The 23,957-nt window shown below is 45.6% G+C and overlaps 1 protein-coding gene across 12 annotated transcripts in view; it reads left to right on the top strand.

The window, feature by feature from the left end:
- Positions 1-7,328, top strand: part of NFIA (nuclear factor I A) — a 257,785-nt gene extending 250,457 nt beyond the window's left edge. For all 12 annotated transcript variants that reach the window (XM_075037240.1, XM_075037239.1, XM_075037241.1 and 9 more), the window contains one exon: positions 71-7,328. In XM_075037240.1, coding sequence (XP_074893341.1) covers positions 71-147 — 77 coding nt within the window. In that variant the 3' untranslated portion in view covers positions 148-7,328. The remainder of the gene's footprint in view (positions 1-70) is intronic.
- Positions 7,329-23,957: the final 16,629 nt, after the last annotated feature.

The following is a 23,957-nucleotide window of genomic DNA, read 5'->3' on the forward strand; positions in this document are numbered from 1 at the left end:
ATGCCCGGAGCCCTTCGGGAAGCAGGGAAAGCGGGCGGCGGGGCTGACGCTTCTCTTCTCTCTTTTGCAGTCCTGGTACCTGGGATAAAAGTCTCCGCTTCCCACCACCCACCGGACAGACCACCAGACCCCTTCCCACCTCTGTAACACGGAAGCAGCAGCAACGCAGCGCAGCGACTTCACATCGGCGGAAGGGGAGGCGAGCAGACACCGACAGCAAACTAGTACATGGAAATGGCAAACGTTATGGTTGAATGGCAAAGGCCGTAACTTTTTCGAGATTTTTTTTTTTTTTTTTTTTTTTTTTAGACAACTTAGGACTGTTGTAATTTCTCATATGGTGCTGGAAATGGTTGGGCTTCATAACTTTTGAAGTGTTTCATTGGTAGTGTAAGCGTTAGGTGACACTGAGTAGAACTAGCCTCTGCTGCTGCTTACCAACTCGCTGTTGTAACACACTTTCCATATGGAGCCTAACTGTTTTACAGTATCCTCATCGATTTTTCCCATACAGGTGTGAGACTTCTTGAGAAATCATGAAACACACTTAAACTATAACTTTTGTAGTAGCTGAATTCTGCAATATATAACTTACCGGACAGACATAGAGCATGTTTTTCTGTAACATATCGGAAAAAAAATTGCAGGTTTTTTTTTGTTGGGGTTTTTTTTTGTTTTTTTTTTTTTTTTTTACAGTCGGCACTTAGATACGTAACATGAACCATAAGAGCATTGTCAACAATTTTTTTCCACTCAATTGCAGAGCGATTTAAAACATCGAACTACTACTATTCACTAAAAAAAAAAAAAGAAAAAAAAAGAAAAAAAGTTTGAAATGCTGCACTTACATTTAAAAAAAAAACATTTTTCAACAATTTTCAACAATTACACAAAAATTCACGCAGAAATGGGGAAGTTGGTCTGTTTTGACAGAAACTGACAGGAATCAATCAAAACAATCGAATTTTGAATTGAGTAAAGTGCAATTTCATTGGATAGCTAAATATCTTTGTAAGATAGAGATTGTTGAAAATTCTATTTTTGTTTTCCAAGTCCTTCCACCCCAGGACTCTAAATTATTGGGGTAAAAAACAGCCTTGCAAGAAAAAGGGGAGCTATTTTTGCTTTTTATGTTTTTTATTGTTGAACTTGTATCCCTTTAAAACTGAAGGAAAATTAAAAAAAAAAAAAAACAAATCTAATGGTGCTTTTACCACAATATGTTAACTACATTAAATGCTAATTAATCATTTTCTGTTATCAAAGCACATAACTAAAATGAAATCATAATATCTGTTAATTTTATAAGCTAAAAGTCACTATAATGGATTATGCCAATTCTGACAAATTTTACGTGTTTCCGGCAATATAGGGTTTATCAGTTCTCAAACACCTTGGGAATAAGAGAGAACGGTCCAGAAAGTAAAACACCTTCGTGTCCCTGAACTGGTACATTTTCTGGACTGCGAAGAAAACATTACAGAAACGAATGATGCTGATCTTACAACTTATGCCAGTTCAAAGCAAGGGCACTTGCTGAAGAAGAAAAAAAGAAAAAAAAAAAAACACAAAAAAAGTTTGGACCCCAAACGTCCTGTATCTTATGTACAAAAAAAAGGAAAAAAAAAGAAAAAAAAAAAAGAGTGCAAGTGATTTTTTCTATCAGACAGCGGAGCACCCCTTTGCTTCACATGCAACTTTAAGAAGGTTTCCTATACTATACATATATATACGTTCTGGTTGGCGAGTCCAGCTAATCAGAGAAAGTCTCTGCATGTTCTAGTGTTAGTAACTAATTTTTATATAGTTAATGTAGGGTAAAGTAGAGTGCATTAAGACACAATATTGTAATCCCTATTCCAGGCACTTGCCTTTAAACTATGTTTGTTCGACCCTTCAGAAGGGTTTCTACTACTGTCCTATACAATCAAGTAACTGAAATTCTTGGGAAGACACTTTGCTCCTCATCTTTTCCCTGAAACAATGTTTTGTTTTGTTTTCTTAATTTGCACGAAACAAAAAAAAAAATTCCATATCAATGTGCCTTGCCCTGGATAGCGATTATTTGTGGAATTGTTGCACATGTTCCTATATTGAAAGGGGTTTTTCCCTAGTCAAGCATTTGGAGACACTTTTTGTAAATGTGACTTTTATGTCAGCCATTGTCAGTTTCAACATCTAGAATTAAATAGGATGTTAGTTGTTCCGCAGATAGGAGTAGTGTTTATTGTCCTGTATGGTCAGTGGCAGTGCTATTCTGAGATCTGTAGATGCTAGATTATCAGTATTTTTGGATGTTGCTGCATTTTACATTTTATTTGGAGTCTTCCTTTTTGTTTTGTTTTCTCCCAGATATATGAAAATATGCAATACCTGCTTATATCATGTAGAAAAGCTTAGCAATTATTAATTTTTCTTTTAATTTTTTTTTATTTGACCAAAGTTGGTGCTGCACTTGACGCAGTGTGTTTTAGGTGTTTGTCTTTGTACTTTTGTGATTTTGAATGCACATGCAGGAAGGGCTCTTCTTAGAGAAGCAGTCAAACTGTGAAGCACTAAGCTGAACCCTGCTTCAAGCAATTTTTGTTTTACAACTGTTCCTTTCACAAGCAAGCCTTAAAAAAAAAAAAACTTCCTTTTTCTTCAGATCCCACACCCATTTTTATTAGCAGACTGCAATCAATCCACATTCAATAAAAGTATATAATGCCCATTTTTATATGCACGTTTTTAAACTTCCAAGTTCTGAAAATTGTTTACTGGTTATTCTCTATTTAAGGAAAAAATAAAATGTTTTGGATTTTCATATGTGTCTGATAAGTGGTTGAGTAGTCATTTTGCTCTATTGTATTGTGTGATTGTTAGTATATGGTATCACATCCTCTAGCCAGCATCCTTTGCCTTCCCTATAGCACTTAGCTGGGCATTACTTTATTAAGACATATGTGCACTAAAAAAAAAAATAGCAGCTTTCAGTGCTTCACAGTGAAGGGAAAAAAGCCTAGACAAACATTTTGTCAGAACCTTGCTATGAGACAAGGTATTACCAGTAAATTGGTTGTATATACAATAAAATTGCACCCTTTTTTAAACAAAACAAACTAAGCAATAGTTTGGGCAGTTAGTTGTTTTTAGTGAGCATGTTGTAGTCATGGCTGCAAAGAGAGAGAATTAAACTGCCCACTCAGAAGATATGTAATTTGTATGTTGTATAGTTTTATTGATTACACTGATTTATTCTACCCTATTTTATAATGCAGGACTTTTGTAATGTTGTTTAAATGAGGAAAAATTTCTGTCAAATTAGCTTAGTGGAATTTCTGATTGTTCGTTATAAAGGCAGCGTTCATAGAATTGCTTTTTTTTTTTTTTTTTTCCTTTGGGAACTGGATTTAAGTTAAAAACTTTCCCGTTTCCTTTTTGTATGTATTTAAATACAGTTATTTTTCTTCTCTCAATGGTATAGCATATTCCTATGCTTGAGAAGTATAGGCTACTGAAGAACCATTGTAAATGGACATTACAGGTATGCTGTATTTTTGAAGGTATTTTGTCATATTAAGTTTGATGACGCTAAAGTTAGGGAACTCTGAGCAGAATTGCGAGAAAAAAAAATGTTTTAAAGGCTTTAAAACATTAGGTAGGCGGTCAAGGGTGTTAACCAACAGGGGTTGTAAAGTATTACACACTAAATTAAATTTTCGTTCACCTTACTCTCACGCAGAAAACCCAGCAGTTCCGTTCTGTGCAGGTGTAGAGAACAAACAGTGTTTTAGTCCTCCGAGTCACGCCAGGAGTGGGGAGCCGAGCCGGAGGGGTCCCGCTGGGGTGTGCGGGCTGCGGGCAGGAGTCGGGCCGGCGGCCGGAGCCCCCGACTCCGCGTCGGGTTACGTTCCCGCTCCCCTCCGAGTCGCTCCGGCCGTCCTTTTGGAGTCTCGCGAACAACTTTTTTCTCCCCGTCTCCTTCTCTCCAGAAACCGTCAGACGCACAAATACTCTGACCTGTGTCCACCCCCCCACCCATCCAAATTTAAAGCCCTAGAACTGGCTTAGCGCGAATTGACTTTTTCTCAAGTTAATTCCTTTCTTTTTTCCTCTTTTTTTCGAGCGAGGGCACTTGCTTTTATCATGCCGCACACCCCAGCAATGCCATTATTATTTATTCTTCTTCCTTTATAATAAAAACTTTCGGGCTTCGAGTTTAGGCAGCCATGGTACACTTTGTCTCTGTTGCTTGTTCCCCCTCCCCTTAAGGTCGAAGGGGAAAAGAAACACCAAGTTTTCTCAACTCCACAGTATTCAGTCAGCCCACAGGAATATGCAAAATCCCTCTAACATTTTTTTTTTCTTTCTCTAGTTCTCTTTGTTCCGTATATTTGCAGCTTTGTAGTAACAGTGTTATAAAATATTTACTGTACAAAAATACAAAAAAACCCAGATACATAGCCTAAAACAGTTTTTTTTTCCTTGTGGTGAATTTTTTTTTAAGAATGTCAGTTAATATTGTACTTTGCATTGTGTCTCTGGAAATATCTTTTTTTTTTTTTTTTTTTTTGGTAGAAGGCCTCCATCGAACAAAATTAAAACCATAACCGGCATGACAATGTAAGGAGAGCTTCAATGGCACCTAAACAATAAATAAATAACAAAATAAACCTCATGAGGTCTGTCGGAGGCAGGTCTTGTGAAGTTAACACTGCCTGCTAGGCAGGATTTTCATTAAATCAAGCTTACAATGCCAATTTTGTCTTGAAGTCAATGCATGTATTACTGTTTGACAGTAAACCCAGCTATGCCATCATCAAGTCCAAGGCTGCGCAATAGTCTAATTAGTATCGAGTACATTTTCCTTTTATTTTTTCCAATAAAAAAGCAGTGGGATGAAAATTGCTTTGATATATAGCAGGTAACATTGAAGCTATTCCATAGCACTTAACTGTAGTGAATACTGTGTCACCAATTCTGAAATCAATTTAATGTTTAATGCAAATCCATTACATGGTGCTATTACAGGCTGGCAAAATGATTTACAAAAATGTGACAACTTGGGCTCAATTCACTCTGCTTTCCAACAATGTAAATGCATAGCAGTGTTTATCTGCATGAAAACTATGCACTAATCTATCTGAAAAAAAAAAGAAAAGAATATATCAACTTTGGTATCTACTTTCCGTTTACTTCGATCCTTGCCTTTTCGGTCATTGTTATAATGCCAGCTTTAGGACAGAAAGAATTATAAGAAAACCAGCATAATACCTGATATATTAAAATGTAGTGCCTGTGAAATCTGTATTATATTGCTCTTCTGAAGTAAGATTTTTCTACACCGGTAGCCTTCGCTGTCTGTCAGAACCTTCTGATATAGGTGATGTAAAATAACCGTACAATATTAATGCATGCTATTCCATAATGCTTAGTAGCTGTATGAATATTACTCAAAGTTATGTTAGTCTTTTTTTCTGACTTGGTTCTTGTCAGATAGGTTTAAAGATATTTCACTGAGAACGCAAATTCTGTCTTTTCTTGATTTGGGGTGTTTTCAGTATTTTGGAGGTATACATTTACTTAAATTCAGTATTACTTGTGTTTTGGGTTTTTTTTCTTTTTTTTCTTTTTTTTTCCTTTTCTTTTCTTGTGTTTGTTTTTTTTTTTTTTTTTTTTTTTTTAATTTCCCTAGAGGGCAGGACATGGTGTTTGAGACCAGAAATCCGTGCCTGGTAAGATTTTCGTCTCGAAAAGCTACCCTAAGAATTCAGAGAGCTTGCTCTGAAGAACAGGTGCATAAAGTTCAAATTTAAGGGACAGTCCTTTAAACCCACAAATGAGATTGAGCTCATGTTGCGAGAGATTTCTTAATGGGCAGCGGTTAACCAGGTACCCATGCTTGACCCTTCTTCACACCAGACTTCCTCATATAGAAAGAAAAAAACCCTTTAAAAAAAAAAAAAAGAAAAAAAGAAAAAAAAAACCTCATGTGGTTGTTTAGTTTCATGCACAGTTGCAATATTTTTCTTCAAACAAACTCTGTACAAACTTTGGGCCCGATTCATAAAAGCTCCTTTGCTATTAACACGGGAGGCTGGTGGGCTTTTCTCGTCCAAATTGAGGATGGCTTTCTTCCCCAGCGCACGCTTTGGCGAGCCCCGCTTTCCTCGGCAGGCGCGCCCGCTGGCTTTCCTCTCCCTCCCCTTCCCCTCTCCGCCTCCCCTAACCCCACCGGAGAAGAGGAATCGATGGGAAGGGGCCGCGGAGGAGGCGAGGCAGCGCAGGACCATGCTCCGACACCCCAGAGGCGCAGGCTGGCGGGAGAAAAGGGGGAGACAGGGGAGAGGACGACTCCGTGCCGCGCTCTGGCCCATGCCGGGGGTCTGTAACGCGGTGGTACGAGGCTGCTCGGTTACAAACGAGATCTTGTCCGTACCGGGGGGAAAAAATGACGCTAAGATCGCTACCTCTCAGCTCTAGCGAAAAACCTTCGTCAAGGCAAACGCTTGTACACAGTCTGAACTTTTGTACTTTGTACGCTTTTTTTTTTTTTTAGGGAAGACTATTTTCCACTTAGTTAATCTTCTATGCTCGAGCATGAACAAAAACAATTGTGTTGGGTGAAATTCCCCCCCTTTTTTATCTGCATCCACAAATTAATATGAGGGGGGAAAAAAAAAAAAAAAAAAAGAAGATGAGTTTCTAGACGGAGCATGGTAGGAAGAGAGTTCCCGGCTTGGCATCTGCCACCGCCGCCGCTTGTTCTTGCTGCTGGCGCCCTGCGCCCGGCTGCGACTGCTGCCTTGGGGAAAGGTCTGCAAAATTCTTTGCTTTGGAAATACAATCAAGGAGGAATCTCCATTTTGGCAGGCTGTGCGGTTTCTCCGCGTGGCTGAGCTCTGACCTGGCCCTGCCCTGCTGCCTGAGACTGGCCCAGCCAGGTCCCTCAGCGTCAATTTGAAATTCGGGGCGCTAAAATTTCCACCGGCCGTGTGAAAGATCTGCTGCAAATTCACTTGACACCCGTGTTAATACCATGTCGTGTTCATTTTTTTTATGAGTCAGGCCCCTCGTGCCTCTAGTATACTTGTATTGACTCTCATAGTTACCATTTTAGTTTTACTGTGTTCTGTGAAAAAAATTGTAATTGGTTGAGAATCACTGTGGGCATCCATTCTTATTCAACTAAGTCTCCGCAGGTTTTTTGAGCTGGTGTGGATTAGTTTAACTCTTGTATTCAACCATTAGTGCTACCACCTTCTCACATTACAATACAATTACTGGAAGCAAGTACTGCATTTCCTATGCAACAAAAAAGGAAAATAAAAAATTGCTAATGCTAACAGGCTGCGTTGTTATTTACTTTCAGCTGGGCATGGGGGGGGATGCGGCCGTAGGGCTGCGGGCATTGGCATTGAGCGTTCTGGGTGCGCGGCGCTGGGGCCGGCGCTGGCCCGCTGACCTGGGCAAGGGTTGGGGCTTCCCAGGCAGTAGCTTCATCCCAAATCACGGGGCCATTTGGTTAAATCGAGTCACCGTCATCCCGTCAGCCGTACTTTCCCGTGCTGTCAGTGTCCCGTCAACGCAAAATCGTTCCTCGCACGATAACGGATTAATCTTCAGCGAACCTCTGCAGATTAAATCACGCAGAGTAGAGACACTAAGCACATCTAGTAAAGGCTGAGGAGATTAGTTAATTCTGCGAATGCTACAAGATATCTTTAAATGTAGCTAAACCGCATCTCTGAAGAACCCCAAATGTCGGCCACTTTTTTGGCCGTCTCCGTCGCAGTTGGCCGTGCAGAGCTGCCCCACGCAGCCCCCGGCTGTACTGCACCTCTCTGCGAGGCTTCTGTAGGTGGGGGACAGGAAAAAATAGGTTTCTTTACAACCTTTAAAGTTATCTTCGAAGTTTTTCACTCTGCAACACCTTTTTCTTAAAAGATAGGAGCAGAAATTAATAGTCGCAGAAAGGACTTTTTTCCATTTAAGCCGTTCTGCCTGTTTTCTACTCAAAAGCCGCCACTGAGGCCGAGGAGAGCTCTGCTGCGTGGCCTTGGGGACAGGAGACGGGGGTCACCGTGACCCCCAGCCCTTCCCAGGGCAGCACCAGCCGCAATACCAGCTCTTCCATTTTTATTTGGGGGGAAACGAGTGTTTTCTAACAAACGGTTGCCCGACACTCATAAACGGCTGGTATTTCCTTTCTCACACCTCTGCGCAGTTTCGGTTTAACCTACAAGGCCAGGACGGGGGGTTTGGGCTGGGCACAGCTCTAATGTCACCGTCCTCGCTGTGCCCCTTGCCCACTCCTGGTCGCTGCTTCGCACGTGGCACCCGGGCACCTTGTAGCGGCTGAGAACAGGTTGGTGCCCATTCAATTGAGCTTTTTGTTTTTTCTCAGGAAGGGGACTAGACATTAAGGAAAAGCCAAATCTGTTCTCACAGAAAACCCCTGTGAGCTCTGGGAGGAGGGGGGGTTGGAAAAGGAGGGCAGGGCTCCCGCTTTTGGGCAGTAAAATCATCTCAAGGAAGCAAAACTGAGCCCAAATGGTGGTGGCGGCCCTTTGGCTTGGAAAGGAGCCCAGGCGTGGGTCAGCCTGCCCCGCGGGGCAGCGAGAGCTGATGCTTCCTCCGAGCCGGGGCTGCAGGGATGGGAGGGAGGGACAGGGACACACCCGTGCGCATCACTGCACGAATACACACAGAAAAATTAAAATATGCTTAAAAAATAAAAGTGCAATTACGCTACACAGGGAAGGTTTCTCCCCATCGCCCCGTCCGCAGCCGATGCTGCCGTCTCCGACAGCTCCTTATCGCTACCCCTTCCTCACACTCGTCCCCTCGCCCCCGCGCTCTCATCCCTCGCCTCCCCCCTCTACAAAAATCATTCACTATCATTTATTTATACCTTTTATTAGCGAGGGCATTGGCTGAGCCTGCCCTGGGTTTCAGTGCTGTGGAGGAACCAGGAGGGGCTCCAGGAGGGCGGCCGGATCCTGCCCCACGCGGGGTGAGAGCCGGGCTGGGAGCAGGCACCCACGGGGCCGCAGCCGGGGCTTGGGCACCGTCTCCCACTTTCTCACTCCTTTTCTTTCACTCTTTCTTTCTCGCTTTCTCTTTCTTGCTGCAGAAGAAGAGGTCTCCATCAGCATCTAAGGAAATAAATCCCATTTATTATTTATCGCTATCAAAATGTGTCAGCTCGGCTCGGGACGCAAGAAGAATACACAATAGCTGGCTAAGAGAAAATTAAAAACTTTGGGTGGAAAAAGTGCCGGGGTGGTGTTTAGGCAGAGAAAATCTGGCCCTTTGCTGCTCTGCCTTGGAGGGAGAAGCGATGGGATGCACTTACAGGGAGATTTGTACGGCGCGAAGCCCGCGGAAAGGTGCGCGTTGCTGTGCACGGGTGAGAATCCTGCCGCCCCGGCTCTCCCTTTTGTAGTGAGGTTTCATTTACATTCATTTGGATTTTCATCGCTGGAAGAAATACAGGCTGAAAACCCCGTTCTGGCCATAAATACCACATGCAAGCCCTTTTTTCCCTCGAAAGGATGCTCCGTGGCGTGGTGGGTGATGGAGTTGCAGCTAGTGCGGTGGTGACAAAGTATTTATACCGAATTTCGACACGTCGGGCATTTTCGCCTGCCTTTCCCCAAATGCAGACTGTGCCAAATTGCTTTTGTATTGCTGATATATAATCTTCAGAAATTTTCAATCTTCTCGCAGGCTTATTGTTATTGCACAGATATCCCGAAGGGATTACTCACATGTCATGAAACAACGGCCTTTTAAATTCCCGTTACTGCTGGATCTGGCTACTTAATCTCTTCCTTAAATGTAAATGTTCCTGATGATGCGACAAGAGAAGGACTTGGGGAGTATTACCAAGGTGGTAGGTTCATCCGATGTCTTTTATCTGCTGAAGACAAGCCAAGACTGGAAATATTTATTGGTTCAGTACTTCAGCAACACGGTATTAATTGCCTCTGCGTGTTTTGATAGGTAGTTAGCACAAGGGTATTAATGAAAATAGCACCACTTCATTTTAAAATTAACTGCTTGGCCATTCAGCAACATGAGCTGATAAATTATGGCAATAAATTTGCGACGGAGATTTATGCCACCCTAACTCGCACTCGGGCCCGCAGGCGAGCTCCGGCGGGGACGGGGGGGCCACGGTTGGCACCCCCCACCTCCCTTACCCATAGGCAGCTCCAGGATTCTTTTAAATCCTTCCAGAAATCTGGGTCCAGGAGTTCCAGGACCTTTCGGGTCAGTTTTGGTGCTCCTTTAAAATAAATGATGCTCAGCGGGCAAAGGGACCCTCCTTGCCGCAGGCGACTGGAGGCATGGACAAGTCTCCAGCGACAAACGGGATGCTCCGAGCCTCCTCCCGTTCCTCTGGACGGACGGAAACGGAGCGGAGCTTTCCCTCTTGTTGTTGTTATTTTTATCGAGGCCATTGGCGAGGAGAGGGGCCACCTGATAATCCATGCAATCGTCCCCACTTTCCCAAAAAATTTTGAAATACAGAGTCAGTCTGCTGGTGCTACAAAATGGCTAGATCCAATATTATCATTATTATTATTATTATTATTATTATTATTATTATTAGCCAGTGAATGGCCTCTCGCTTGCTAGCACTGGACCCAGCATGTATTTATTTCTGTCCCAATCCTCCCTCCCACAGGGCAAAGCAAAGCGTCGCTGCGGTTCAGGTCAGACCCAAACCCACCCCTTTGTCCGGGTTTGGGGTTTTTTTGCACAATTTGCTGAGGACGGGAGGCGATGCGCGGGCAGGGGCCGCAGCCCACCCTGTGCCACAGAAATATTCATCTGTGGAGGATGAACGGCAGCTCCCTGCCTTGGGCGGCGAAGAAATTGGAAAATGTTCCTATAAATGTGATTCATACGACATAACACCTGCCTGCACATTGCATTATCCAAACCTATTAGGGTGCAGGAGATGCAGCCAACTATTTTGGTATATGGCATTTAATTTTCTTCCCCCCATTGTTCATTATTTCCCCACCAAAATTTTGTAACGCGGCACTGTTTTGTCCCTTCCAAAGCTAAAGAAACGCTCTTCTTCCAAAACGCTGCATTTTGTTATTGGGTGGAAGACGCACAACTTTCAGAGAAACTTCAGCTGGATGTCGCATTTATAAGTAAATGTGACAAATTTAATAGGGTAGGATAGGTATTTGAATTATTGATTGTTAAATATTTAAGCTGCAAGTCCCCATCCATCAGCATGTGTGAGAAAGCTCGGGGCAGATTTATGATGCTGGAGTTTTCCTGGTTAGCTGGCACTTGGCATTTCTATTAATTATAGCCCACACATTCAGGTTTTTTCAGGATTTGTTAGAAGTATTTATAAAAGATGTCCGTATTATACCATTTAAATATTGTTTGTGCAACTGGAACGTGTTTTCTATTGGGGATTAATACACTGTTTGATTTAAGGGAAAATTAAATTGGAAGGTGTAAGTCTCGGGAGACGAATGCTTTATTTGAGAAGGGTTTCCACCACTGGAAAGCACAAAGTTTTTCTTTTATATATAAATATTTTGCTCTGGGTGTTTCCCAGGGTCTGCAGGTGGATGGGAAGTCTCAAAAGTGCCCTCGGCAATGGGGAACAGGAGAGGACGTACGCGGCGGGGAGGGCGCAGGATGAACTATGTCGTATTTATTAAAATTAAGGGATTTAGGGCCTCCCCCTCTAACAATTTCCCCGGGAAGGATGCGAGCCCCGGGGCAGGAAGGGTCTGTGTGAGGGGAGGAAACCGCCCGGGGCCCTCGGGTCAATAACGTGCCTCTGAAAAAAAAGACCTCCCGAAATCTGTAGCTGGATGATAGATTGTAATTGCTCGAGAAGAGCCATTATGGTCCGTTAGGTCAATACTCTGCATTTCCAAAGTGCTTTAATTAATACATATTTACATCAGGTAATAGCAGGGATTTCTCTGAGCCATGGTATTAGGCCAAGAAAGGCTCCTAACTTTCATAATTCAGGGGGGGACGTGAGTTTAGTCCTTTAGTGCTTTATTGCACCTTGTAAAAACTCATCTCGATGTCGCAAGAAACTTTCCGTCCAGCAAGAGCGTCGCATCGCCCCTCGCCTGGGGAGGTGACTCGGGGGGGAGAGCGATGCCCCCAAAGCTTTGCCGATGCGCCCACCACAACCCCCTCGTCCTCCCGCTCCTGCTCGGTGGTTTTGAGTTATAAATAAGTTACCGGTAAGGTAAATTACCATTGCTGCGGGTCGTACGGCAGCGGCCACGCTCTGCGGGGAGGAATGATGCTGATGGTGGGGAAGGCGCCCGGGCACCCCGGGTTATTTTGGAGAGGGTGACCCACACCCTCCAAAGCGTTTTTTTTAAGTGATAACTTCTCCTTTCAAACAACAAGTCACCCGTCCTGCTCGTGGGGACCGGCAGGTCATAACTGCCCAAGGTAACTCTAAAAATGTAAATGCTATAAGGTTATTAGTTTTTTTTTTTTAAAAAAAAGTTTTCCCCCTGCAACCACAAATTAGAAACGGCACTGCTAAAAATCACTGGTCTATCCACAAATTTTAATTAAAACCTAAATAAATCATGTTCGTCGCTGCACTTGCATATAAACAATGAGGGAGATGGCACACTTACAGCGGCTTGTCAACGTTTGGTGACTAATGAGTCGCTGTGAAAATACAATCTGAAGGGCCAGAATTGAAAGCAGATTCCTCGGCTAACGAAGGGCACATGCGACCCCGCCGCGGCCATCGCGGCAGAAGGCACCGAAACCACCTCTCAGGGCTGGCAGGGGGAAGGAAAAATTTCGTTAAGGCTGGCAGGATGAGCCTTTATTAAATAAAGCGCGGCGCTGTAATGCGATATTGCAGCTGCAGCCTTTTCGCCACGTTATGGAGTAATGTTTTCCCCTGTCCTTGCAGCAAACAATAACCATATGCTGGATTTGTTACCAAATGTTTATTTTATTTCTTCATTAGTACACGACGAGGGCTCGGGAAAAAAAGAGGTTTCGTTGCTTCGAGTGCTGGGGAAGAGCTTCCAACCGGGGACCCAGACACCCCAGGCAGAAGTGCTCGTGCCCAACGCCCGCTCGCAGCGGGTGCCGTTTGAGGTTGCCCTTTTCTGTGCGTTACCCCGTGTCCCCGTTGCACCCCCGGACCCGGCGGTCCCAGCTGGGGACGTCTGGTGTGTAGAGGAGCGGAGGAGCCGGGATGGGTGCTGCAAATCCTATCGCTCCTCCCGCCCCGGGGCACCGGCTGCAGCGTCGTCAGGAGGAAGGCCAAGCAAGACGTCGAATTTAGACAAGTTCTTTTGTGTTTTACAAACTCTCCCTATCTGATGGGACAGGCAGCACTGGGGCCGGGGGGAGAAGCAGTTTTTCGGCGCAGCAGAAGCGAGTTTCTGGTTGCGTGCTGGAGGAGAGACCTCGGCCAGCCGCCGGTGAAGCCCACGAGCTGCTCGTGTCCAGCTCAAATGGAAACACCGAGGTCCTGGTCAGCTGTCGCTCTCAAAAAGCCTCTGAACTAAAAGCCAGTTCTACGAAGTAGCCTTCCCCTTTCTAAAAGGCCTTGGCCAAGCTCTGCTCAGGGTGCTCGGGCTCTGGAGGAGCCCATGGGACATCGCTGGTGCCTTCAGGGACCATCTCCAGATGGTGCTCCTCAAGTGGAGGGGCCATCACTGCATCAACGGTGCGATGGGCTTGGGCATGGCTGCGCTCCACTGCAGAGCTGCTGCCCCATATGGACACCTCCACTCCACGTGGACCCCATCGTCCTCGTATGGACCCCCCCTCATCCCCACATGGACCCCATCCTCCTCGCATGGACCCCCTCACCCCCACGTGGACCATGTCCTCCCCACACGGACCCCATCCTCCATGGATCAGCAACCCCCACCATGGGAAAGTGTCCTACCAAGGCCAGCATTCATGTTTCAACCAGTGAGTTTCCACAAAAGCTTTGAGTTTGACAAAACACCATGTTCTTAGGGAATATTTTTCTCCCACCAAACATTTAAGGCAGACCTAAGTTTCAAAGTTTGGGATTTTCCCCCTCAAGGGACTGAGAGTCTCCAAGCGAGAGCTGCATCTCCCACACAAGCACGCAGCGTGTTCCTCAAAAAACACCCAACAGCACAGCGCTCGCTGCAGCCCTGCACGTGCCCGCAGCCCCGCAAGCCGCAGCAAACGATTTCCAGCAAAGACCAAAGAATTGTCTTGCTCCCAAAATACCCAAGAATGATGCTATTTCCGCCAAGAATGATGCTGTTACCATCAAGAATGATGCTATTTCCACAAGAACGATGCTATTTCCACCAAGAACAATGCTATTTCCATGAAGAATAATGCTATTACCACCAAGAATGATGCTATTTCCACCAAGAACAATGCTATTTCCACCCAAGAAGGATGCTATTTCTTTTGGAGGGTCATGGTAACTCACTCCAGAGCATCCCAAGCAAGGAAATTCCTGGAAATGGGAGCTGGTCCACCTTGCTAGCCTTTGCTTTTGGGTTTTTTTTTTCCCCTTTAAAGCAGCCTCGTGAAAAGAAAGAAAAATATTATGGTGTCTGTGTTGCTTCTGCAATTCAAACCCCAGTCTTGACAGGGGGAAAAGAAAAAAAAAAAAAAGAAAAAAAAAGAAAACCAAACCGCTCCCAACTGCAGCACATGCTCATGGAAACAAGATGTGGCGCACATGAGGCTGTCCCAGGGAGAAAGTTTGCTAAAAATAACATATGCAGATTATGTACATAAAATGTCATGAAATATCAGCACATAAAACCGTGTGGTAGTTCAGGCTGTTGCAGTTACAGCTCAAATGTGCCAGATGAAGGACACGCAGCATTTGGCGCATCTGCAGTGGAAGCCAGGCGCGGGGCCAGCTCCCCTCTCCAGCCATTGCTCCAGGCGCCGGGGACCACGGCCGGCCTCGTCGTGCAGAGCCAAGACCCCGTGAAAATACGGGGGGATGGGGTTTATTATTATTTTCCGGCTAAGGAGGAACAGGGTTAGCCCTCGGGCTGCCTCTAAAGCCCTCGTACGTGCGAAGGGTCCGTTCCCAGGGGCTGGGGGCTGCTCCACCAGCCAGGAGCAAACCTGGGCATGGCCACGGTGGAGCTGCCAGAAACACCCAGACTGGGGGATTTCCAGTTCACCTGGGCGCAGGAGGGGGCTGCGGCTGGTCAGCCGGACCTCTGCTTGGAAAGCAAATCTCAAAAAAAAAAAGTGATTTTTTTTTTTTTTTTTACCCAGACCATCACTCATCCGGGGTGAAGCAGACCCCTACCAATTACTTCGCCAGAGGAAAGATCCCGGTAACTAATTTTGCTTGTGTATAGGAGGATCTCAGTGCACTTTGAGGCACTAACGAGGCCTGCCAGACCCCCCTGAGGTCCTTCGGGGTGGCATTATAAGGCGGCTGACATTTTCCGTGCTCCCTCCTTAGTCTTCTGGCTGCGATATAAATTTTCCTCGAGTTCTGCTTTTGTTATTTGCCTGCATCTACACGCTGTTTGTTTTTACACGGTGACCTACATAACTCATTTTAATATGTACTGAGGCGGTAGGATTGGGCTGGAGGGGTGTTGGGGGGAATGTAGCGGCTCCGGCTGCGAGGAAGCCATCGTGTCTGTATTTTGGGAGAGAGACGGCGGGAGCGGTGGCATCCCCTCCCCTCGCTGTCCTGCCGGAGCCCTCCGTGCTGGTAGAAATGGTGTCGGGCTGTTCCCACTGGTGGCCAAAACCATGGATGAACTCTTCTTAACCATCAATTCTAATAAAATATTCATTTTTTATTTAATTTCTGGCCCTTCTGTTCTCTTTGCTCCTTGTGAGATAATGGCTCTTGTTAGCAGAAACACAGCGATGCTCCGGAACCCCCCCAGCCATGGGAAAGGTGGGGGGTCCCTCAGGCCACGTACATCCACATATATAGGAATATCTATTTTCTTTTGCAATTTGTGCTCACATCAGAGTCATCAGGACGTGCTGCTGTTGCCCGCTTGGCAAGCCCAGGTCACCACATCTGCCTCTTTGTCATTTAATTTTAAATATTAGTAAATATTTAAGTAAAATGGAGTTGGCTTTGATTTGGGAAAATCCTAAGTTATCGGATAAAGCCAGTGGGGTGCAGGGACGCCCTGCCCGGAGGGGGCACGTCCCCCCAGGGGCACCGTGTCTGGCTCACAGCCCAGCTTTGGGAGCATCTCCCTCCACAGCACGCAGGAATTTGGGCCGAGACCTTCCCGGGCATCTCCGTGGTGGCCGGTGCCATAATATTCTCTTAAGTTATCCACGTTACACATTTTAATCACTTTTCTAGCAAATAAAGCTTTTACCCAGCTAGTCAGCCGGAATTAAATTACTTTACAACAGATTTTTATTTCTTCCCCCCCCAAGGATACTTTTTATTTCAGCAAACGCACGCGGCTCCGGCGGCTCCCGGGGCGAGCGAGGCCCTTTGTACGGCGTACAGAAAAGCGCCATGATTCATCGCTTTCTCATTATTTTGTCCTTTCGCTGGATATTGCCGGGGATTTTTTTTTTTCCTCCCTCCCTCTTCCTTTTCTTCCTTTCTTTCCAGTCCACTTGAAAGGAGCTGACGGAAAGAGAGGAATATTCATCTCCCAAGTTTGCTCACGTGGCCGGCGGCGGCTCGGCAAACTTTTCTCGCCGCCATCCCCGCGCGCGGTACGGTGTGTGCCGGCACGGCGGCGCTTGGCAACCCCGGCGCCGGGACAGCCGTGTGAGGAATGACGCTGTTTGTTTGCTCCACGTCCAGCTATTTGTCACTGGCCATTTTTGCCTCCAAAGCTTTAATATTTAATGAGATCCGGGCTGGCCGGGCGCTGCGCAGCCATGGCCGGGCGCTGCGGCTCGGTTTCCTGCAGTGCCGGGGGGGGGGAGTGAGTTGTGTACTGCGGCAGATGGGACTCTTTTTATTTCGATTGATTTTCAGTTAATAACTTTTAACCTCCCGAACCGAGGCGGCTGCCGACGGGACTCGCGCGAAGAGCGCCGGGGATGCAGCCTGCGAACCGGCGGGGGCTCGGGCATCTCTCGGCCTGGCTGGGGATGCCAAGGGGACCCCAAAGGGGAGGTTTGTGGCTTGAGGAACACCCCGACGGGGAACACCGTGGTTATTTATTTACGAAACATGCACTTCAGCGGGGAACTCACCGACCGCCCTTGCTCCATCCCCAGGGGTGCCAGGCAGCCTCCACGCAGGGAAATGGGTCGATTTTCCTTATTAAAAAAGGACAGGACAGACAATACAAAGATCCCACTCAGAAATCTTCCTAGAGGTCCTCTCTTCCCTCAGCACCCCATGCCGGAACCCTCCCACAACCCATCTGGATGAAGGAAAAGCCATTTTCCCAGCATTTTCCCAGCATTTTCCCAGCTGGGATGCTTCCTCGGTTGAGACCCCATGTCAATGGGCTGTGTTCCCCCCTTTACAGCTCCAGAGCTGGGGTTTGGTGAAGTTTATCTTATTGCCAAATAATATTTTTGCACCGTTTGGGAGGTGTTCAGGGTGTTTTTTCTGTTTTCTTTCCAAAGGAAGCGGAGCAGTTGCTTGGCCGCTGCTCGCAGCGCTGGAGGGTGCAGTTGAATTGCAACATCCGACACAATGTCCGGTGTTCCCGGAGAGGAAGAGCATTTTCCCAGTGAGATTTCGGAAGGGTCACCCTGGACACGGGGCAGGAACGCTAGCGAGGTCTCCCATTCCCTGTGGCATGGGGAGGAGAGGAAAGGGCTGAAATTATCTCAGTTATTGTCTGATGCAAAGGAGGAGAAAATAGCCTGCATTTATTTGCCTCAGGGCAACCATTTAAAAGGCAAAGAAAGGGTGAGCGATGGAGAGGTCTCCTCCCAGTCAACGCACGCCCTGTGCCACCCACGGAGGACGCAGCATCGGGATGCTCCGGCGGCAGAGCCGGTGCCGCAGGGATAGAGCTGCTGGCTGCGGTGGCATTTGCACCCCATGGGGTTGGAAATGCTGACTGCCCTTGCTATGGGGCAGGCAGAGGGGCGACGGCGGTGCGAAATCTTGCAGCCTGATGGTATTCGGGAAGCTGCAGCGGCGCGGGCAGTCCTGCGCGGGTGGGAGACTCCTGGCTTCCCACTAAAGGAAAGGGAATTTCTCATCATTTCAGCTGTAGAAGCAAGGCTTGAAAATGCATGCTCTGGAGCCAGGAGACGAAGGAAAATCAGATAAAATATACTTCTGAAAAGGATTTTGAGGCAAGACTCATGACTTTTTAATGGACCGGACTGATTTAACTCCCTTTGTGTCGCTGCTGGCTGGTGCAGCTCCGGCTTCTTGCTGTCCAGACGAGCCAAGGGTCCTTCCCCGCTGCCACAGGACGCTGCCCCAGCCAAACTCCTGTGGTTCAGCTACAGGGAAGGGTAAGGGATTCATCTGGACATGCAAAGCACTATACAGTGCAGCCAGGAATACGGTTGAACTCTTGAGGTCAGCAGTTCAACATCGTGCTGTTACGCCCATCTCAGATATTTCATTCCCTTCCTAAGTCCTCATCATGAGACAGACCGGTGGAGGCACAGCTGGTTCGTGATTTGGGAGATTTCTTCTTGGATGGTGTGCTGGAAAGGGACTTTAGAGACTGTAACATCACTGCGCTGGAAGAGGACAGTGGGGCATGAGCAACCTGGAAGAGGTTGCTTTGGTCATCCAGCCCCAAAAACGGGGGGGAGTGATGGCAGGCTTGCCTTCCCTCTGCGTGGAAGAGCTTGCCAGAGCAGCAATCTAAGTCACCCCCACGCACACCCCTTCAAAAGCCATTTCGTCAAACAAACACCGCTCCGGGAAAACAGCTGGTTGAGATAACCAGAGGTTTTGGGTGTTGGAGGCAGTTGGCCTTCATCTTTCTCACTACATGCACAAAATGGATTGTTATCTTCCATCCACTGCGTACACCCGGCTTTGTTCACTGCCGTCGGCACAATAGCTTTTAAGGATAGCCTAATCTTTGTTCGCCTAGGAGGAAGTAATTGGTCAAATTTAATTCAAAGAGAGATCAATTAGAAAAGGTTGTGATAGACAGTTCGGTCACCGGCAACTCCTATAAATCCCAGGTAGAATTTCCTCCTTTGCCATATAGCAGTTTGATGTAGGTGATGGCTCATTTGCAAGCTAAAGGTTTAATTAGGAGAAAAAAAAGGTCAGCAGAGATCAGATGTGAATTGCAAAGCGCTAAAGAAGTTTACTGCAGCAACGTATTTATTGAGAGCCATGCTATAGATCTGCACCCTCTCTGCCCAGAATGCTAATAGCACCCCTTTGAATTCTTCCTATCAACAGAAAAATCATCGATAATATGTGGGATGCTTTAAAACTGTTTAGCACCCACTTTCTCTTTATGATAATCAAAGGGCTTTGCTAAGACCCAGAGAATCCCTTACCCATCTCGTTAATTGTGGATCCTTCTTTCCAGGTCGGGTTTCCAGAATGTGACACCTTTTGGGTCGCTGTTTCCTCTCCCATCCATCGTAATATGAGCTTTGCAGAGGGTATTTATTGCTCCTCCTCATCAGGGACATAGTCACGATGTAAATTGTGCCAGAAATACCAATGTGATGAAAATTCATGGTGTTTCTTCCTCACCTCACTGTGTTCCGGATGGTTTTTATAGGCGTGGAAACTGCAGAAATAAAGAGTTCTGTAAAAGCTCTCTTAAAAGCAATGGGAGCAATAGTGATGCGATTAGACGAGGTTTTAGCTCGTCGGCAAGAGTGCTGAGCTGGCCCAAGGCAGTAGAGCCTCAAGTCAAGCCACACCGTCGATCTCAGCCCCCAGGGTCGCCGCAGGCTGTGCTGGTTACTTTTGGGGTGCGGGGGAGAGGGGTCCGGAGACAGCCACCAAGGTGGAGAGGAATCAAAATGGCAGCTAGGCCTGGCTGGCAGAACAGGAGCAATGTTTCCAGTCGCTTCCATTTGTTCCAGTATCACTCAGCCCCACACCCAGTCTGATGAGAGACTGCAATTTTGCTTTAAGCAATGCTATACGAGGAAGGACAGATAGCAGATCAGATTGTAAACTGATGTAATTAAACAGGAGACGTTAATTCCCAGCACCTGAGACTCAAGTCCTCCGTGCAGCGTCGATAACACTAATTTCAGTAATTTCGGCAAAGCAAACTGTACGAACAATAGGCGGAGGACGGAGGAGGCTCTTCACTCTTCTGGAGGATCAGAAACTCGCAGCAATTATCAGTCAACAGTTCCAGCTGCCTGGTAAACTGTTAAGACTAGAGTAAACACATCACGGCTCTGAGGCTGGAAACAGAAGAGCTGTAATTATTTTGAAGTTTAACTATTGCCCCCACCTCCAGATACAGGGAGCGAAACGACGCAGACCCCGATGCACCCAGCTTCCGACAAGGACATGTGATGCTCCTCGTGCAGAAATTCAAGTGTGCTTCTAGGACGCTTAAGATTCAGGTGCGATGTGTATAAAGCATTAACCATTTCCTCCCCATGGCAGACAAAATCACATTACCTTGGGCAAGCCACATTCCTATTAAAAAGAATCGGTTCCTACGAGCCTCGTAAGAGGAGCCAGAGATTCCTTCGTCTTTGCTGAGCGTGTGGGGGAAATTCAGCTGTTCTGACAACCAAATCATGTTTGATATCATCCAAGCTGACTCGATAGAGATGTCAAATGGGAGAAGATAGCAGAAGTCTGCCTCGCAGTTTAATTGGCTTACACTTTTGTATATCCTGTTTTAAAAGTAAGGCCTTCAAAATGCGATTTGGACAAGTGAGTTGCGTGGGGTTTTATGCTGGGCCGTCTCGCAGTCTTCTCAGTGACAAAAACAGCGCAGCTTTGAACACAGGCTGTATATATGGTTGGATTTATGGAGTATTCATTATTTTAATAGCACTTATTGACTTAGGGTCAAATATCTTTTTCCAACATTTTTTTATTTAAGGAAAGAGCCCGTATGTCACAATCTCATGCCTCATCTAATTGGATAAGTGTTTCCTTTGTCCTTGAAACCGAAAAGTAGACCGCGTATCCAGGAGCTACAGAATGAAAAAGCATCTGCCTTTGGTATTTGGCATGCCTCAATTAAAAAACCCACTGCCTGGGCTATCATTTTTTTTGAATTCTGACCAGAGCACTTCTGCTCAGATTCAAGCAGACAGTTCTGAAGGTCAAGCTAGGGGTATGTAAAAAACCAAATCCTTTGGAACAATATATAGAACATTAACGTTTTACATACAACAGAAAAGAGGCCTGGATCCAGCAGAGCCAAGTCCGGAGTCATGCTGGAAGCACGGGAACGGCTCGCGTGCTCGCTCCCCCCCGAGCGTTTCCGTAAGCTCCTGCTGGAGTGGAGCTCAGGTCCCCTCTCAAGACGTGACTCCCCTCCCTCCCAGCCCCACAAATCTGGTGCTCAATATGCACAAAACACTTCCATCTTTAAAAAATAATTGAAAAGGTGCACCCTAAAGTTCACTGGATCGATCCCTCTGAATTATTTTATTTAGAAGACACTTCATTGTGTCAAAGATTTAATGGAGAGGTTACGATGCCCAGCCTTCAGAATGTCAATGCATTAAAACGGAGCGTTGCAGGGAATGTTAAAATCCCCGGTAACATACGCCCAAGCAAAACTGCCAGATTTATGAAATATGAAAATGATTATACAGAGTTTAGATAAGACATAGACTGCTGGCAAAAAGCAGTATAGGGGCCAGAATCCTTCTGCGTGTGTCTTACGAGTAGTGGGATGAAATTTAGCAGCCTCGCTATGGACTCTTTCGCCTTTCCCTTACATCCCTTCGAGCGGTCCCTTCCCAAGCCACATCTTTTGAAATGTGTGTATTTTTACATGAGCAGTATTTCCCAGCACACTTGATTAAATACCTTCCCTTGTTATTTATTGCCCATTAAACAACATATCTTCTGCGTGTACCTTTGCTGGACAAAAGATCTTTGCTATCGAATGCAGACCTCAGCATGTCTTAGGCCAGAGCAGTTTACTGCAATGATCTCTACGTGGGGCTGCAGCTGAGCAGCACTGAGAAAACTCCGGCAGCACGGATCAGGGTTCTCTGCTTATTAAGCAGCATTTCTGGTATATGAGAATTACCCTACTTTACTACATTTCTTGGTGCATGCGATAAGGTTATAATACAGAAGATGTCCAAAGGTTTTTTTCCTCTCTCCTTGGGGAATCTCTCTCTTCGGGTGCTGCAGGAACAATTGCGAACCACCAAAGTACTTCTAGGCTGTAAAGTTTCAAGTGAAACGGAAGGGCGGGGGAAGGAATGACAAGTCCTTTTTACTGAAATTCTCTCCCCAAATGGATTTGGCAGAGCCCGGCTCTGCTGATCTTACAGCAAGGTTTATCATTTGTGCAGGCTGCTGCCTGAAGGGGGAAAAGATCTTTGAAGTTGCTGAATGATGGAAGGGTCTCCCCCCTCCTCTCCCTCACACACATTTTTTAAGGGTGGAGACTGGGAGATGTTCAACTGCCCTGAGTCAGGAAATTACATGACAAATTAAACAATTATGTGTTTTAGTGCTGAGCATCTATTTAGACATTTAGCATCAAACATGCATTTAGCATGAATTCCATGGGCATTTATACTTTTCCCGACCCCCTGCACCTACACTGCATTATTTTACTGCATGTCTAGAGCTCCCCCAGTCCAGCATCTACACCTTGAAGAGATTTCTTTATCATTTAACTTTATTACAGAGGCACTGCCTGGACACTGTTGGAGTGACAAGGACTATTTCCTTAATTACTGTACATTGATAATAGCATTTACTCTGGCAGCTCCAGTGCTATTCAATCAAGCAAGATTCAATACAAAAAAGCTGATTTGCCAAAAAAGAGATTAGCATAAGTGCCTACAGTCACATTCTATTTTTGAAGGTAAAGCTACTGTGTCTGTGAGGTTTCTTGTGGGAACTTCATAAAGAGAGATTAATCTAGTTTATCTCCTTCAAAAGATATTTGGGGAAATCGCAGAGAGTCACTGTTTTAGGCTCTTCTGGTAATAATTTTCTATAAACATGTAAAATAAAGAACTGCACAGAAAGTGCTCATCAGCAGCAGGAAGGTATATTTTTTTCTCTCACGTGGACATAGACATTTGTTGTGAAAAACTCTATGTTCCCCCGTTCGCTATTGCTGTTCTTTGTCATTTAATCAAGTGGTGACTGTAGCTGTTGCACTTTAAAATTAAATGCTATTATTTATGGTAGAACTTGTTCTAGTTAAAAATGCAGACCTCAGCACTGTGTACGTTTGTAAGCAGAAGGTTAAGCAGGACATTTTAAATGGTAAAGCAAAGGGCTTAATCAAGGCTGAAGAGCAAAATGCTGTGGGATAACAGATATAGTAAATAGGCATTAATCACCATACAGGCTTAATCCAGGTATTAGGCAGTCTTGGGGCTAATACGAAGACTCACTTACATAAGGACTCATTCTACCAACCCTTAAGTAAGTGAATAACTTTATTCTTTGGAGAAATTTCATCAACGTTAAAGGCTCTTGCAATATCAGGCCTACATTATGTCTTTGTAAAATGATCATCACACAATTGTTTTGCCTGAAGGGGATTTCTCAGTTAGGAGGCACATAGGGGGTGTGGTTCAAGACAGGAAAAAAAATTGAATCGCCAGAGCATAAGGAGCCACTTTTCCATGTTTGTTTTTTTTTTTTTTTCCCTTGACACTGTCTATTACTGTGACATCAAAATCCCAGCTAAGTACTTCTTGCCAAAGATGGACCAGATAAAATCACGAAGCCAGTATCACCTCATGGGAGACAGCTCACTGTCTTAGTGACAAATTTAGTGACTACAAATCCAGGCTTAGAACATAGTCCTTCCCTGGTCATAATCCAGCACTTGCACATTGGATTTGCATTTAACTACTGATGAACTAAAATTTCAGTTTCAAGAAGA

This window comes from Buteo buteo, chromosome 10, assembly GCF_964188355.1.
Source record: "Buteo buteo chromosome 10, bButBut1.hap1.1, whole genome shotgun sequence".
NCBI lineage: Eukaryota > Metazoa > Chordata > Aves > Accipitriformes > Accipitridae > Buteo > Buteo buteo.